Source organism: Jatropha curcas, chromosome 5, assembly GCF_041381405.1.
Source record: "Jatropha curcas cultivar XTBG-Jc1 chromosome 5, XTBG_Jcur_1.0, whole genome shotgun sequence".
NCBI lineage: Eukaryota > Viridiplantae > Streptophyta > Magnoliopsida > Malpighiales > Euphorbiaceae > Jatropha > Jatropha curcas.
This window is the reverse complement of record NC_143155.1, coordinates 2,595,786-2,611,204: the sequence shown is the minus strand read 5'-3', so window position 1 is coordinate 2,611,204 and position 15,419 is coordinate 2,595,786. Positions and strand designations below refer to the sequence as shown.

Sequence of the window (15,419 nt, the reverse complement as noted above, 5' to 3'; positions counted from 1 at the left end):
TTTAATTTTTGTAAATTAAAGAAAATGCCCTTAGGTAGGTCCATTATCTCTTCACTTTTGACTAGCAATAGTAGAAGAAAGCATAATAATGACTTTCAGTTGCATTGTAAAAACAGTTAAAGGTTTTAAGCCAAATGGGATAGCAGAGTACCATTGAGCATTTGCAGGGTCTATCACTATAACTTAAATTATGGGTTTGATCCTGTACAACACAAACTCTTTTCGGGCTAATTACCCATTTTGCCTCCAAAAGCAAGTAAGGATTAATCAAATTTATAGACCGATAAAACGGATACTAGCCTTAATACCTCATGTTAAAAAGAAATTGAAATTGAAATTGCTTAAAGTTTTGTTGTAGTTGAACTAATTGAGTTTGATTGATTGCTTATTTGGAGTTGATTTTTTGGATTCATTTTCTGTATTTGAACTTGGTCTAAATAAAATGATGCCATATTCATATATAAAGTGATAAACGCGCTACTCAGGTGCGAATATCTATGTAATATTTATGCAATAGATAACACGATATGTCATTCAATTATAACTATTTATTATTCTTTCACTAACTTAAGCATCGGAGTGGTTGCAGGCTTAAGGCCTCTCTTTTCTCTTCCATTTTTGTCCATATCTTGTAGATTTCTACATGGGCATTATGGATAGATTTTTTCTAAATCTATCACTATTTAATAAAAAAACTTAATATTTATTAAATGTAAAAAATTATTAATTAAGATTTATTAGTTTTATACTCTAATATGTTGCCACATAAGCATTTATGTCTTAGAAATTATATATTTACTAGTCACGTGCTCGCGCGATGTGCGGATTATAATATTTTGTTATTATTCCTATCATTCTTCAATACTCACCTAAGTAATCAATAAAAAAAGAGAAATAAAGTGCCAAAATTTCATTATTTTTTGTCTTGAATTTAGAAAAAAAATTTCATATTTATTTATAAATATAGATCTAGCACTCCCATAATAAAATAAAAGGAATATTTGCTAATTATTTGTTCTTTGAGTCTAAATGCGAGTGCACCATATGTGAATCAATATATCAAGGACATTATTTCACTAACGTGTGAGAATCTACATTTTAGAAGAAAACTAAACAAAAAGAAAAAAAAAAAACCGGTTGACAACCTAAATTTAACCATGCCAAATGTCCAATTCATACACAAACATAGTAAAAAAAAATAGATAAAAACTAAAAACCAATCAAATAAATCAAACTAATAATCTTGAAAGATCTTTCATTATTTGTAAAAAAAATAATAAAACAAATTCACAAATGTTATAATAATTAATAAAACAAAAAAAAAAAAAAGCAAAGAGATCTTATTAGTTGATTTCTTTCATTAAAAGAAGGATAAATTATTATTTAGTCCCTCAGGTTTTACATAATTAACCAACTAATCTCAAGTTTTGAGCAAATATCTAGCTAGTCCCTCAGGTTTAACTCCGTCTAATTAAAAGGTCCTTCCCTCCGAAAAGTTGGTTTTTTTCCGTTAATTGAAGACTAAAAGACTAAAACACCCCTCTCTAGCTGACGTGGACCATAAGGGAAAATTATTATCTAATCCCTCAGGTTTTACATAATTATCTAACTAATCCCAAGTTTTGCACAAATATCTAACTAGTCCCTCGGGTTTAACTCCGTCTAATTGAAAGGTCCTTCCATCCGAAAAGTTAGTTTTTTTCCGTTAATTGAAGACTAAAAGACTAAAAAATCCCTCCCTAGCTGACGTGGACCAGTATGAAGCGATAAGGGAGGGAATTGTATAAACTAAAAGACTAAATAATAATTTTTCCAAAAAGACAAATATTTTAGAACAAACTATTTTCTCAAATCTGACAAGTATTATGGAACAAAGACAGTATTAAAAAAAGGATAAAAAAATTAATTTGATGTTCTAATTAAATATTATTAAATTTAAGTGAATCATGAAAGTAAATACCTCTTCAAAAAAGTAAATACCTCATTTTTCTTTTTACCCCAAATTATCATCATAGTTTCTTTTTTAGAAAAAAAGTAATAAACATAATTTTCTATTTTATTCATATTTAATATGCAAATTTTATCAAGAAACATTACTATTATCATTGATAAAATCTAAAAAAAAAAAAACAAAGTATTCCATCTATTCATAAATACTTTTAATGTTTTTATGGTAATTAAGTAAGTAAATTTATTCTTATAAATTATAACAAAATATTAATTAATTTTATTACGTAACGTTAAGTAAAAGAGGAGATGTTATATGATTTTGGAAAATTATAAAAATAATTATTAAATTTAATATAAATAAGGATAAAATTGAAAAAAAAATTAATTACTCATTAATATTCTAAAAAAAAAGATATTGCAGAGAAAACACCGGCTCTAAAATAATAGTTATTTATAGATAAAAAAGTAATTATTATTGCCACCTATATTATCATAATTTCATAACTTTGAATATAAATATTAATATTTAATGCAAGGTTATCTGTGCAAAAGATAAACTAGGCATATCATTATGGCATGGAATGAACAAAAGGGAAACAAACTAGATATATCATTATCGCTTCATACTGGTCCACGTCAGCTATGGAGGGGTGTTTTAGTCTTTTAGTCTTCAATTAACGGAAAAAAACTAACTTTTCAGACGGAAGGACCTTTCAATTAGACGGAGTTAAACCTGAGGGACTAGTTAGATATTTGTGCAAAACTTGGGATTAGTTAGATAATTATGTAAAACCTGAGGGACTAGATAATAATTTTCCCTTATGGTCCACGTCATCTAGGGAGGGGTATTTTAGTCTTTTAGTCTTCAATTAACGGAAAAAAATCAACTTTTCGGACGGAAGGACCTTTTAATTAGACGGAGTTAAACCTGAGGGACTAGCTAGATATTTGCTCAAAACTTGAGATTAGTTGGTTCATTATGTAAAACCTAAGGGACTAAATAATAATTTGCCCTTAAAAGAAAAGTATTACTTTGGTAGGATTTGTAAACCAATAAGTTCATCAAATTTCATGAAAATATAAATAGTGTGACGTGTTAGAAAACTTCGATCACAAATTGTGATGGAAGCTTCTATTATTTTCCTCTATCGTGTTGTTATTGGTTTTCGGTAGCTTCCTCTCTCAGAAGGGGAAAGAGAGAGAGAAAATGGAAGAATGATTTATTTATTTATTTTGAGAAAAGGAATTATTTACACTATTTTTGCATGCTGTATTCATGAAATATTCATTCACATTTAAGGCGAATGATTGGTTGCCAAGAATACAAAACAAAGGCAGTTATAGATATAAATTTCCCACTTTATATCAATAAATGAGAATAATTAATAGTTATATAATAAAACAATGAATTAAAAATGCAAAAAGAAAAAAAGAAAATGAGCACTTCAAAGCTCTTTGAGCCTTTTATTTCTTTTTTTTTTTTTTTTTACCTTTGGTATACATGGAGAGCAAACCCTCAAAGAGAAAGACTAGACAATAATATTGGACTAAAAGCAATACGCTAGGAGAAATTCTTACATAGACTCATCTACTACATCAGCTATAAATCCATCCAATGAAATAAAACAACATCAATAATTTGCATTTTTCTAGTATCACATCAGTAAAAAGCAACACAACTACGTTTTCTATCTCTAACTAAACTGGAAACGTGAAAAAATTAACAGAAAATAAGCTAAAAAAATAAATTGTTGATGTGACTTTATTTCATTTTATGGGTCTATAGCTGACGTGGTAGACAAAGCTATAATTTCTCAAGTTGATGCAGTTGAGACATCTATTCGTTATTCTAAATGAGTTGATATTTAATTGGTACAAGCATTAAAGCTTCTTTCTTATGAGTAGTAAGACCAGAAAATCTCTTCCATATTAATCTCTGCCTCCATATTGTTAGGCAACTTCCAATCAAAACAAAACAAAAGGTTTGCAAGTGCAAGCTCCACCAAAGCCAACCCCATTGTGATACCAGGACAGCCTCTCCTGCCACCCCCAAATGGTAACAATTCATAATTCTGCCCTCTAAAATCAATCGAATTATCTATCAATCTTTCTGGAAAGAATTCTTCAGGATTTTTCCAAGTTTTAGGGTCTCTTCCTATCGCCCACACATTGACCTGGATTCGAGTTTTGGGATGAATTTCATAGCCATTGATGCTGAATTGTGACAATGGTTTCTCTTGGTATTAATAGTGTTCCTGGTGGGTGCAATCTCATTGTTTCCTTCAATACCATCTTTAGGTATTCAAGCTTGTCAATGTCAGTTTCAGATACTTTTGTTTTGTTTCCAAGAAGAGTTCTGATTTCTTCTTGTGCTTTTCTCATTGCTCTAGGATTTCTAACAAGTTCTGCCATGGCCCAGACTAAGACTATTGCTCCAGTGTCCACTCCAGCGATAAATATATTCTGATATATAATGTTAAATTGAATTATTCCAAGAGTGCCAAATTGAAGCCAAAATTAAGAACTAGAATTGTAAATTCAAAGTGAGAAATTATCAAGATTCAAATTTCTAACTTATTGAACTATAATAATAGTGTCAAATTTTAAGGATCAGTAAGAATATTACCATGAGAATTGCTTTGATATGATATTGAGAGAATTGAATTCCACCAGATTCAGTTTGATCTTTCTCCATTTCCAACGAAACATCAATGATATCTTCATGTCCAGGATCTGCTTTTCCCTTTTGGATATGATCATCAATAATCTTTTGGTAGAACTCATCAAATTCTTGAAAGTTTCTTTCTAGTCTTTCATGGAGACCTGTAAGCCTATCAACAATCCAACCCACATAAGGAAAAAAATCAGCTGCAGAAAAACTCCCCAACATAGCCAACCCTTCATGAATCACTTCTTGAAATCTTTCATGGGCAAGTCCTCTTTCTTGAAAACTTTCCCCAAAAGCTACTCTGCAGGTAACATTTGCAGTAAGAGACAAAGTCTTTTCACTTAGATGAACAGGAGAAGAAGAGGCTGAAGAAGATTTTAAAATCGAATCGATTAAAAAACGCACTTCTTCTTCTCTAATGGATTGGAATGATTGAACTCTTTTAGCGCTAAAAAGTTGAAGAACACAAATGTTTCTCATTTCTCTCCAGTAATCTCCATATGGTATCAAAGCTATATCAAGATAGCTGTAAGATAGCCTTCCAGTGCCAGCCAAGCGAGGTCTGCTGCAACTATTGAGGTCATTTGCTTTAAAGAGCTCTTTTGCAGCTTCTGCAGAGGAGATAATAACTGTAGGAACTCGACCAAATTGCAGAAGCATCACAGGACCATATTTCTTGGATAGTTGCCATAAAGAATAATGAGGTAAGGCCCCAAGTTGGTGTAAATTGCCTATTATTGGAAGTCTAGGAGGACTAGGTGGGAGGTGCTTGCTATTTAGTTTCTTTTTCAAAAGAAAAATGAAGTGGAAGAGAAGAAGAAGAAGAGATAACCACATATGTAGATGAAGAGAAGCCATTTTTTGTCTGTGTTAGAAGAGCATATATTAGAAGCAGAGGAGACAACTATATATAGGACAAAAAACTGTCACTCCAAACCCCAATACTATTTTTTATTCAATATGTGCCTTTATGTTCAACATGACAAACGAAACCCATCTCTTTCAATATGTGGCTTTATGTTCTTCTCAGTTCCACCTTCAACTCTGCAAATTTCTAAGTACATACTGTTGTGGAAATTGGGCTTTTTCCACCAAAAGCAATTTGTGAATTACTGTACTTGCTAACTACACTAAGTAAATTCCCAGGTAAGTGGAGGAGTCACAAATGGTCTCACTTAAAACCCACTTGCCTAGACAGAATTTACCTAGAAGTAATTAATTAGACAATAACCACCAAAAATATTTTTACCCAACAATAGCTATTAAATAAATAAAGACAAAAGCAATAAATAAAAGAGAATACCAAAATTTAACGAGGTTCGGCCAATTTTGCCTACGTCCTCGGACACTACTAAATTTATATTTCACTAAAGAAATATAAAAATTGAGAGAGGAGAGAAACTTGTCTAACCCACTTAAGAATTGGAAGACAAGTTTTGGAATGAATAAAACTTAAGGAGCTAAGCTCCTTTTATAGCCAAACAACTCCCTATTCCCTTCCCTTTCTTTCGATGTGGGATTTGCAAGCCACCTAACCAATAATCTCCACCTTGGCGAAAATCCCACCAATGCAAGCTTCTGCTCTTTCTCTCACAAAGTTGTAATGTCTTCAAATGTGCTTGGCAATGCCAAGCTTCAATTTTTAACAATATTGATCAAGTCCAAACAGTGTTTGAACTTGACAGCTGTCACCACTTTTGTCAACATATCAGCAGGATTTTCAGCAGTATGAATCTTCTGGAGTTGAACTTGTCTTTCCTCCAGAATTTCTCTGACAAAATGAAATCGAACATCGATATGCTTCGTCCTTGCATGATAAACTTGGTTCTTTGCCAAGTGAATAGCACTTTGACTATCGCAATGTACAACAATGTTGTTTTGCCTAATTCCCAATTCATCAAGCAATCCTTGAAGCCAAATTGCCTCCTTAACAGCCTCTGTAACTGCCATGTACTCTGCCTCTGTTGTAGACAAAGCCACTGTTGACTGTAAAGTAGACTTCCAATTAACTGGTGCTTTTGCAAGAGTAAACACATAACCAGTAGTTGATCGACGTTTATCCAAATCACCGGCATAATCAGAATCACAGTATCCGACTACGCGTTGACCACTATTCTTATCCTGCTCAAAAATCAATCCAACATCCACGGTGTTCTGAAGGTACCGCAGAATCCATTTCACAGCTTGCCAATGCTCCTTGCCAGGATCATGCATGTATCTGCTCACAACTCCAACTGCCTGTGAAATGTCAGGTCTTGTACACACCATAGCATACATCAAGCTACCTACAGCATTTGCATAGGGAACTTTTGACATGTATTCCCGTTCTGCATCATTTTTTGGCGACTGAGCTGCACTGAGTTTGAAATGAGGAGCAAGAGGTGTACTAACAGGTTTGGTTTTGTCATCCATACCAAAACGCTTTAGTATTTTTCTCAGATATTGCTTCTGATTCAGACAAAGTCTCCCCAATTTCCTATCTCTGGTTATCTCCATGCCGAGAATCCTTTTTGCTTCGCCTAGATCTTTCATTTCAAATTCTTGATTCAACTGATTCTTCAAATTCTCAATTTCTTGTTTATTCTTTGAAGCTATTAGCATATCATCAACATACAAAAGTAGATAAATGAAAGAGCCATCTTGTAGCTTGCTCAAATACACACAATGATCGTATTTGCTTCTTGTGTACTTCTGCCTTTGCATAAACTTATCAAATCGCTTGTACCACTGCCTCGGAGATTGCTTCAATCCGTAAAGCGATTTTTCAAGTTTGCATACCATATTTTCCTTTCCAACAACCTTGAATCCTTCTGGCTGAGTCATATAGATTTCCTCTTCCAGATCTCCATGTAAAAATGCAGTTTTTACATCCAATTGAACTAGTTCCAAATCAAACTGTGCTACCAAGGCTAACAAAATCCGAATGGAGGAATGTTTTACAACTGGAGAAAATACTTCATTATAATCAATTCCCTCCGTCTGAGCGTAGCCTTTAGCTACCAACCTTGCCTTATAGTGAACACTGTCTCTGTCAGGAAATCCATCTTTCTTTGCATATACCCATTTGCATCCAATTGCCTTCTTTCCCTTTGGTGGATCAACTAAGTTCCACGTCTGATTCTTATAAAGGGACTTCATTTCATCTTCCATAGCTTTTCTCCACTTTACTTCTTCTGAACTTTTGACAGCTTCATTGAAAGTGGATGGAATGCTATCATCTGCAATTGGAGATGCATAGGCCACCATATCATCAAAACGAGCAGGCTTTCTTATAACTCTCCTTGGCCTATCAAGTGCAATTGACTCAAGTTGCTGTGGAGGTTCTTGGAGTTGAACCTCTTCTTCATCTGAACCTCCTTCTACCTCAGGAGTTTCTGCAGGTTCAGTACTTGCCACTGGGATTTTTCTATCAAACTCCACCTGTTTGGGAGTATCCTCCACCTGTTGTGGAGTACCATCTGGCTTCTCTACTGTCACCTTTTTTAACATGGTAGATTCATCAAAAGTGACATCTCTGCTAAAGATTATTTTCTTTGATTCTGTACACCATAGTCGATAGCCTTTAACACCGGTGCTTATCCCCATGAAAATGGCTTTCTTAGCTCTTGGATCCAGCTTCGATTCCTTAACATGATAATATGCAGTGGAACCAAATACACGTAAGGAATCATAATCATTAGCAGGTTCTCCACACCATACCTCTATAGGTGTTTTGCCACCAATAGCAGTTGATGATAATCGATTAATGAGATGGCACGCATATGACAAAGCCTCAGCCCAAAATTTCTTGTCTAACCCAGCATTAGACAACATACACCGAACTTTCTCCAGCAACGTTCGGTTCATACGTTCTGCCACCCCATTCTGCTGCGGTGTATTTCTAACTGTGAAGTGTCGAACAATGCCTTCATCTGCACAGATTTTATCAAAAGCATCATTTTTGTATTCTCCTCCATTGTCTGTTCGGAGACATTTGATGCGTCTGCCAGTCTGAGTTTCCACTAATTTTTTCCATTTAAGGAAAACTTTAAGCACTTCATCTTTTGACTTCAAGGTATACACCCAAACCCTTCGAGAGAAATCATCAACAAAGGTCACATAATAGTGTTTACCACTCAAAGAAGCTGTTGTAGAGGGTCCCCATACATCAGAGTGAACATAGTCCAAAATACCCTTGGTATTATGGATTCCGGTGCCAAATTTCACACTTGTCTGCTTTCCTTTGGTGCAATGCTCACAGAAGTCCAACTTGCAGGTTTTGACATTTTTCAATAATCCCTGATCTGACAATCTTTTCAAGGATTTTTCACCTGCATGTCCCAAACACCTATGCCACAATCTAGTTGTTTCCAACTCTTTGTCATCACTAGAAACAACTGTTACTGTCGATCCAATAATTGTATTACCCTGATAGTAATACAAATTATTCCTTCTCCGAACTCCTTTCATCACCACAAGTGCACCAGAGATGACTTTCATCACTCCATCTTTCGCAATTACAGTGAGTCCTTTTGATTCTAGGGCTCCCACTGAAATGAGATTCTTTGTCAAACTCGGTACATATCGAACATCAGTCAGGATCCTGATTGACCCATCATGATTCTTCAAATGGATTGAACCAATCCCTTCTGTGAAGCAAGGAACATTATTTGCAGTATAGACAACTTCATTTTCAAGTTCTTTAAAGTCAAAAAACCAGTCCCGGTGGGGACTCATATGATGACTGCATGCAGAGTCTAGCAGCCATACCTCACCAGAACTTGTCAAATTTGCTGATGAATTGTCTATAGATGCCATGATAACTAATGAGAAGTCTGAGTCTTCATCATCACACTCAGCTATGTTTGAATTAATAACAGCTTTGCATTTGGCTTTTAGCTTTGGACAATCTTTCTTCCAATGACCTTTCTCACGGCAAAAGGCACACTCATCTTTTTCAACTCTGGTTTTTGAACGGGATCTACTTTTCTTTCCCCCTTTCTTTTGGCTTCGTGAACGGCCTCCAACTACCAGAGCTTCTACTTCAGTTGCCTTTTCCTTCTTTTCTATCTTTCTCAGTTCATGGCTGTAAAGATCAGCACAAACTTCACTGAAAGTCACATCTTTATTCCCATAAATTAGAGTCGTTGTAAGATGCTCGAATTCATCAGGAAGAGATGCTAGCAACAACATTGCCAAATCTTCGTCTCCAAATATCACATCCTAATTGAACAAATCACCCACCAACTGATTAAATTTTGTGATGTGTTCATTCATAGTGGTACCAGGAACATAATCGAAGCGATACAATTTCTTCTTCATGAAGAGTTTATTCTGATTGTTTTTCTTCAAAAATTTCTCCTCCAATGCCTTCCACAATTTGTTCGCAGAAGTTTCTTTCGAGAAAGCATATTTTTGCTCTCTAGAAAGACATGACCGAATTGTACCACATGCCAGACGATTGATGGTCTTCCATTCACTTTCCTCCATCTCGTTTGGTTTCTCTTTTTCAATAGCAACATCTAGACCTTGCTGAAAGAGAGCGTCTAGAACTTCACTTTGCCACATGCCGAAATGACCGGTCCCATCGAAAATCTCCACTGAAAATCTTGCATTTGATACAGCATTTCTTACGAAGGTTGATGCTGTAGCAGGTGTGGTATTTTTCTTTCCGTCTGTCATTTCTGCTTTAAATATTTAATAGCTATAAAAACAATTTTCAAAATGCAGAACACAACCAAGGAAACCTTTTTTATGTGGCAGATCAGACTATGCTGCAACCACAGTGAATACTTAGTAACCTTGGCTCTGATACCAATTGTTGTGGAAATTGGGCTTTTTCCACCAAAAGCAATTTGTGAATTACTGTACTTACTAACTACACTAAGTAAATTCCCAGGTAAGTGGAGGAGTCACAAATGGTCTCACTTAAAACCCACTTGCCTAGACAGAATTTACCTAGAAGTAATTAATTAGACAATAACCACCAAAAATATTTTTACCCAACAATAGCTATTAAATAAATAAAGACAAAAGCAATAAATAAAAGAGAATACCAAAATTTAACGAGGTTCGGCCAATTTTGCCTACGTCCTCGGACACTACTAAATTTATATTTCACTAAAGAAATATACAAATTGAGAGAGGAGAGAAACTTGTCTAACCCACTTAAGAATTGGAAGACAAGTTTTGGAATGAATAAAACTTAAGGAGCTAAGCTCCTTTTATAGCCAAACAACTCCCTATTCCCTTCCCTTTCTTTCGATGTGGGATTTGCAAGCCACCTAACCAATACATACCACAAATCTCTAGGAGCACGAAAACTGCTTGCTAGAATTAAAAGAAAGAATACAAAATCACAATTTCAAAGGTTAAGATAAAAGACTAATTTCTTATATCCGTACGAATATAAGCTTTTGTTTGCTAGTTTACACTTTATAATTGAAATAAGCAATTACAATTATCCTTTATGTTTAACAAACTCCGAGATTCCTAAATTGTAGTCAAATTAACACTTATAAAGCAATTAAAAAAAAATTTCTGAAGCCGGAAGGCCATGTCCCCCTTCTCTCCATCCCTAGTTCTCTCAAGTACCAAATCTCCTAGCCATATTACTATCCATCCATGAATTGTGAATCCAACTTTCCCGTCCACACCTGCAGAAATGAGGCTCCTTGCGTATGATTTTTCTCAAGTATGGATGCAAAATACAAAGGGATCATTGGTTTAAGCGGTAGGTCATGGTTTAATTAGTGAGTCATAAAAATATTAATAATATATAACAATTAAATAATTATAATTTAAAATAATTATAATATAAAAAAAAAAAAAAAAAAAAAAAACTGGTCCTGGCCAATCAGGCCTTTGCGGATCAGCCTGCTGGACATCGGGACCATCGGTTCAATCCTAATAAACATTAAAATAACAAACTTTCATAGTTCTTTACCTGAAAAAAAAAAATCTATTACTGATCCCTTTAACTAGATTTATTTATCCTAATAAACATACTATTCAACTTTCAATTAAATTTATGTTTAATAAATAGGAAATTACTTGCCTAGACCGGGTCTATAGCTACGCTTATGGATCAAACCAATAATAGTAAGAATTCTTTAAAAAGTATTCCGACTTTATCCTTTTCTTTCCTAGTGTATAGTCAAAAATATTATTGTTTCAATCAGAAATCTTATTCTCGTTGGTTTAGTCCATGAGTGAGGTCATGGACTCGGTTTAGGTAAAATTTTCCTTACAATATTTTGAATATAAAAATATGCTGCCATTAAATTCACAAATCAAACAAACTATTTATTAGTTCCATCCATAAAATTTATTTTATTATACAAGAGGAGAGCCAAGCTCTAAGAAATTAAAAGCTAAGTTTAGGATAGGATACTCCCTTACGTCATGATTTAAACAGTGAAATAAACCAATAAGAAGACTACTAAGCACATGCGTACTAACATTATATTAAACATAGCAGGCTATTTGAGACATTTATTCTTTTTCATGCAAGTTCATATTTAATTAGTACAAGCAATAAAGCTTCTTTCTTATGAGTAGTAAGGCCAGAACCAGATGCCTCTTCCATATTAATGTCTGCCTCCTTCATATTGCCAGGTAACTTCCAATCAAAGCAAAACAAAAGGTTTGCAAGCGCAATCTCCACCAAAGACAATGCCATAGTCATACCAGGACAGCCTCTCCTGCCGCCACCAAATGGTAAAAATTCATAATGTTGCCCTTTAAAATCAATGGAGTTATCAATAAATCTCTCTGGAAAGAATTCTTCAGGATTTTTCCAAGTTTTTGGATCTCTTCCAATTGCCCATGCATTGACATGGACTCGAGTTTTGGGATAAATTTCATAGCCATTGATGCTAAATTGTGACATGGTTTCTCTTGTAATTAGTAGTGTTCCTGGTGGGTGCAATCTCAGTGTTTCCTTCACCACCATCTTTAGGTATTCAAGCTTGTTAATATCTCTTTCAGATACTTTTGTTTTGTCTCCAATTAATCGTCTGATTTCTTCTTGTGCTTTTCTCATAACTCGAGGATTTCTGACAAGTTCTGCCATAGCCCAGACTAATACTATTGCTCCAGTGTCCACTCCACCTAGGAATATATTCTGATATACATGTGTACATATTTCATTGAAATATTTAACAGTGTCAAAAATTGAAGTCGGAACTAAGGATTGCTCATGAATTCTAAAATTTTTTTATCAGAAATTATCAGTGAGAGTTAATTGTAAATTAATTGATTTGTTAGATTGTAAATGCTTTGATTCAACAATGAAATATAGTTTTACTCTTTTTTCATTGGCTTGGGCTATGAGTAAACCCATGGACTTAGTCTAGACAAATCAATTCAATTATTTCATAACTAGCAAACAAAAGAAGAAAAAGAATTAAAGAACGAAGAGATTAACGTCTTGTTTGAACCATACAATATTGTGGAATTTGAAGAGAGCATTATTGTTATCACAGAGAATAGCTATTCATCATTTTGATTCAAATTTAAACTTGGAATAACTATTTTAACCAATAGCAAATTTATAATGTTAAATTTTAGTTGAATGTTTAATCATAAAATAATTCATTATATGTAATAGATATTTTTCAAATTTATAAAAAACAATATTTGATGAAAAAACAATATTGACTAACTATTCTATTTCTTTTTAATTTAATTCACTAACCAAACAAAGTTTTTAAGAATCAATAGGAATATTACCATGATAATTGCTTTGATGTGACTTTTAGAGAATTGAATTCCTTCAGATTCAGTTTGATATCTCTCCAAATCCAACAAAACATCGACAATATCTTGATGTCCATGCTTCTCTTTTCCCTTTTGGATATGATCCTCAATAATCTTCTGGTAGAATTCATCAAGTTCTTGAAAGCTTCTTTCCAGTTTTGAATGGAGACCTGTAACCCTATCAACAATCCAACCCACATAAGGAAAAAAGTCAGATGCAGAAAAACCCCCTAACTTGGCAAAAGCTTCATGAATCACTTCTTGAAACCTTTCCTGGGTAAATCCTCTTGCTGCAAAACTATTCCCAAAAGCTACTCTACAAGTAACATTTGCAGTAAGAGACATAATTTTTTCACTAAGATCCACAGGAGAAGAAGAAGAAGAAGATTTTAAAATCGAATCTATGAAAAGACCCACTTCTTCTTCTCTAACGGATTGAAACGATTGAACTCTTTTAGCACTAAAAAGTTCAAGAACACAAATCTTTTTTATTTCTCTCCAGTAATCTCCATAAGGTGTAAAAGCTATATCAAGATAGTTGTAAGATAGTCTTCCAGTACCAGCCAAGCGAGGTCTACTACAACTACTGAGGTCATTTATTTTGATAAGCTCTTTTGCTGCTTCTGCAGAGGAGATAATAAGTGTAGGAACTTGACCAAACTGGAGAAGCATGACAGGACCATATTTCTTGGACAGTTGCCATAAAGAGTAATGAGGTAAGGTCCCAAGTTGGTGTAAATTTCCTATTATAGGAAGTCTAGGAGGACCTGGTGGAAGGTGCTTGCTATTTAGTTTCTTTCTCAAAAGAAAAATGAAGGGTAAGAGAAGAAGAAGAAGAGATAACCACATATGTAGATGAAAAGAAGCCATTTTTTGTCTGTGTTGGAAGAGCATATATTCGAAGCAGAGGAGACTACTATATATAGGAGAAAAAACTGTCACACCAAACCCCAATACTATTTTTTATTCTTTTTGTGTTGTCGAGTGACCACTTAAATGGGACCCACATGTGTGAAAGTAAGAAAAAAAATAGGCGCCGCTAGTTCAACAGTGATGGTTTTGAATTGCTGCACATGGGCGGTGCAACTTGAAAGAGTTGTACACGGCATTCCTACGCGTTAACCTGCCTATAAATAGAGGCAGAGGCAGAACGCACAACACACACGCAGAAAGAGAAAATGTAGCAAGAGAGTGTTAGCATTTTAGGAAGGGCTTCCTAAAACGAGGGAGAGAAAAATAGTGAGGATTATTTTGGAGTGTTTTTGGGAAACACTTTGTGTGCCACTATTTTTGTATTACTCTCTTTGTACCTACTATTTGTTTAATAGTGGAAGAATGATTCGGAGTTTGTCCCGTGGACGTAGCCCTAAACAGTTAAGGGTGAACCACGTAAATTTCTGTGTGTCTCATTTCTATTTTTCCGCTGCGTTAATTATTTTCTCTTAATTGGTTGAAAGGGCCCAATAAGTGGTATCAAAACTGATGCCCAACAAATTGGTATCAGAGTCTATATCCTAACAAGTGGTATCAGAGCCGAAGGTTTCGACAGGTCCAACTGGTCAGATAGCGGTACCGGATCCGTGGATATATTTTGAAAATAAAGATACCATGATGAAGAGAAAATTACAACGAGTCCATTGGTGTTGTCCGCTCGGAAAGACGTTGCAGAATTGACTTAGTGATGAATAGTAAAATAGTAACTTGTGGTTGATGGTGAATAGTTACTATTGGCGTTACTATTGGCCTTACTGTTGCAGAGTCCGTTTCAAGTAAGCCCAGCACTATTCACGCATAGTACTATTGACGTGTACAGTTACTATTCATGCATACAGTTACTATTCGAGTATACTGTTACTATTCATGGTCACTATTCACGTATACTACTGTTCACGTATACGATTTATGTTGGTGATGATATTCTGCACAAGTCAAAATGGACAAGCAAAATGATCAGTCTGAATAGCGCGTATTACTATATATGGAGAAATGAGAGATCTCCTTAAGGTAATTAAAATGCATTTGTCTGTGTTTAGTTGAACTAAACCAGATGACAAGACTGATG

The 15,419-nt window shown here is 34.5% G+C and overlaps 1 protein-coding gene and 1 pseudogene across 1 annotated transcript; both read right to left on the bottom strand.

Moving 5' to 3' along the window:
• Positions 1 to 3,799: 3,799 nt before the first annotated feature.
• Positions 3,800 to 5,480, bottom strand: LOC149496039 (cytochrome P450 71B34-like; annotated as a pseudogene).
• Positions 5,481 to 11,975: 6,495 nt separating this feature from the next.
• Positions 11,976 to 14,258, bottom strand: LOC119370731 (cytochrome P450 71B36-like). Its single transcript, XM_089720967.1, has 2 exons — positions 13,331 to 14,258; positions 11,976 to 12,722 (listed from the first exon to the last, which is right to left on the bottom strand). The coding sequence occupies exons 1-2, from the start codon at positions 14,249 to 14,251 to the stop codon at positions 12,102 to 12,104; spliced, it is 1,542 nt and encodes a 513-aa protein (XP_089577093.1). The 5' UTR covers positions 14,252 to 14,258; the 3' UTR covers positions 11,976 to 12,101.
• Positions 14,259 to 15,419: the final 1,161 nt, after the last annotated feature.

Coding starts and splice junctions, on each gene's coding strand:
- LOC119370731 (XM_089720967.1), bottom strand. CDS start 14,251: ATGCTCTTCCAACACAGACAAAAAATGGCTTCTTTTCATCTACATATG. Junction 12,723..13,330: donor ACATCAAAGCAATTATCATG/GTAATATTCCTA, acceptor CATGTATATCAG/AATATATTCCTAGGTGGAGT.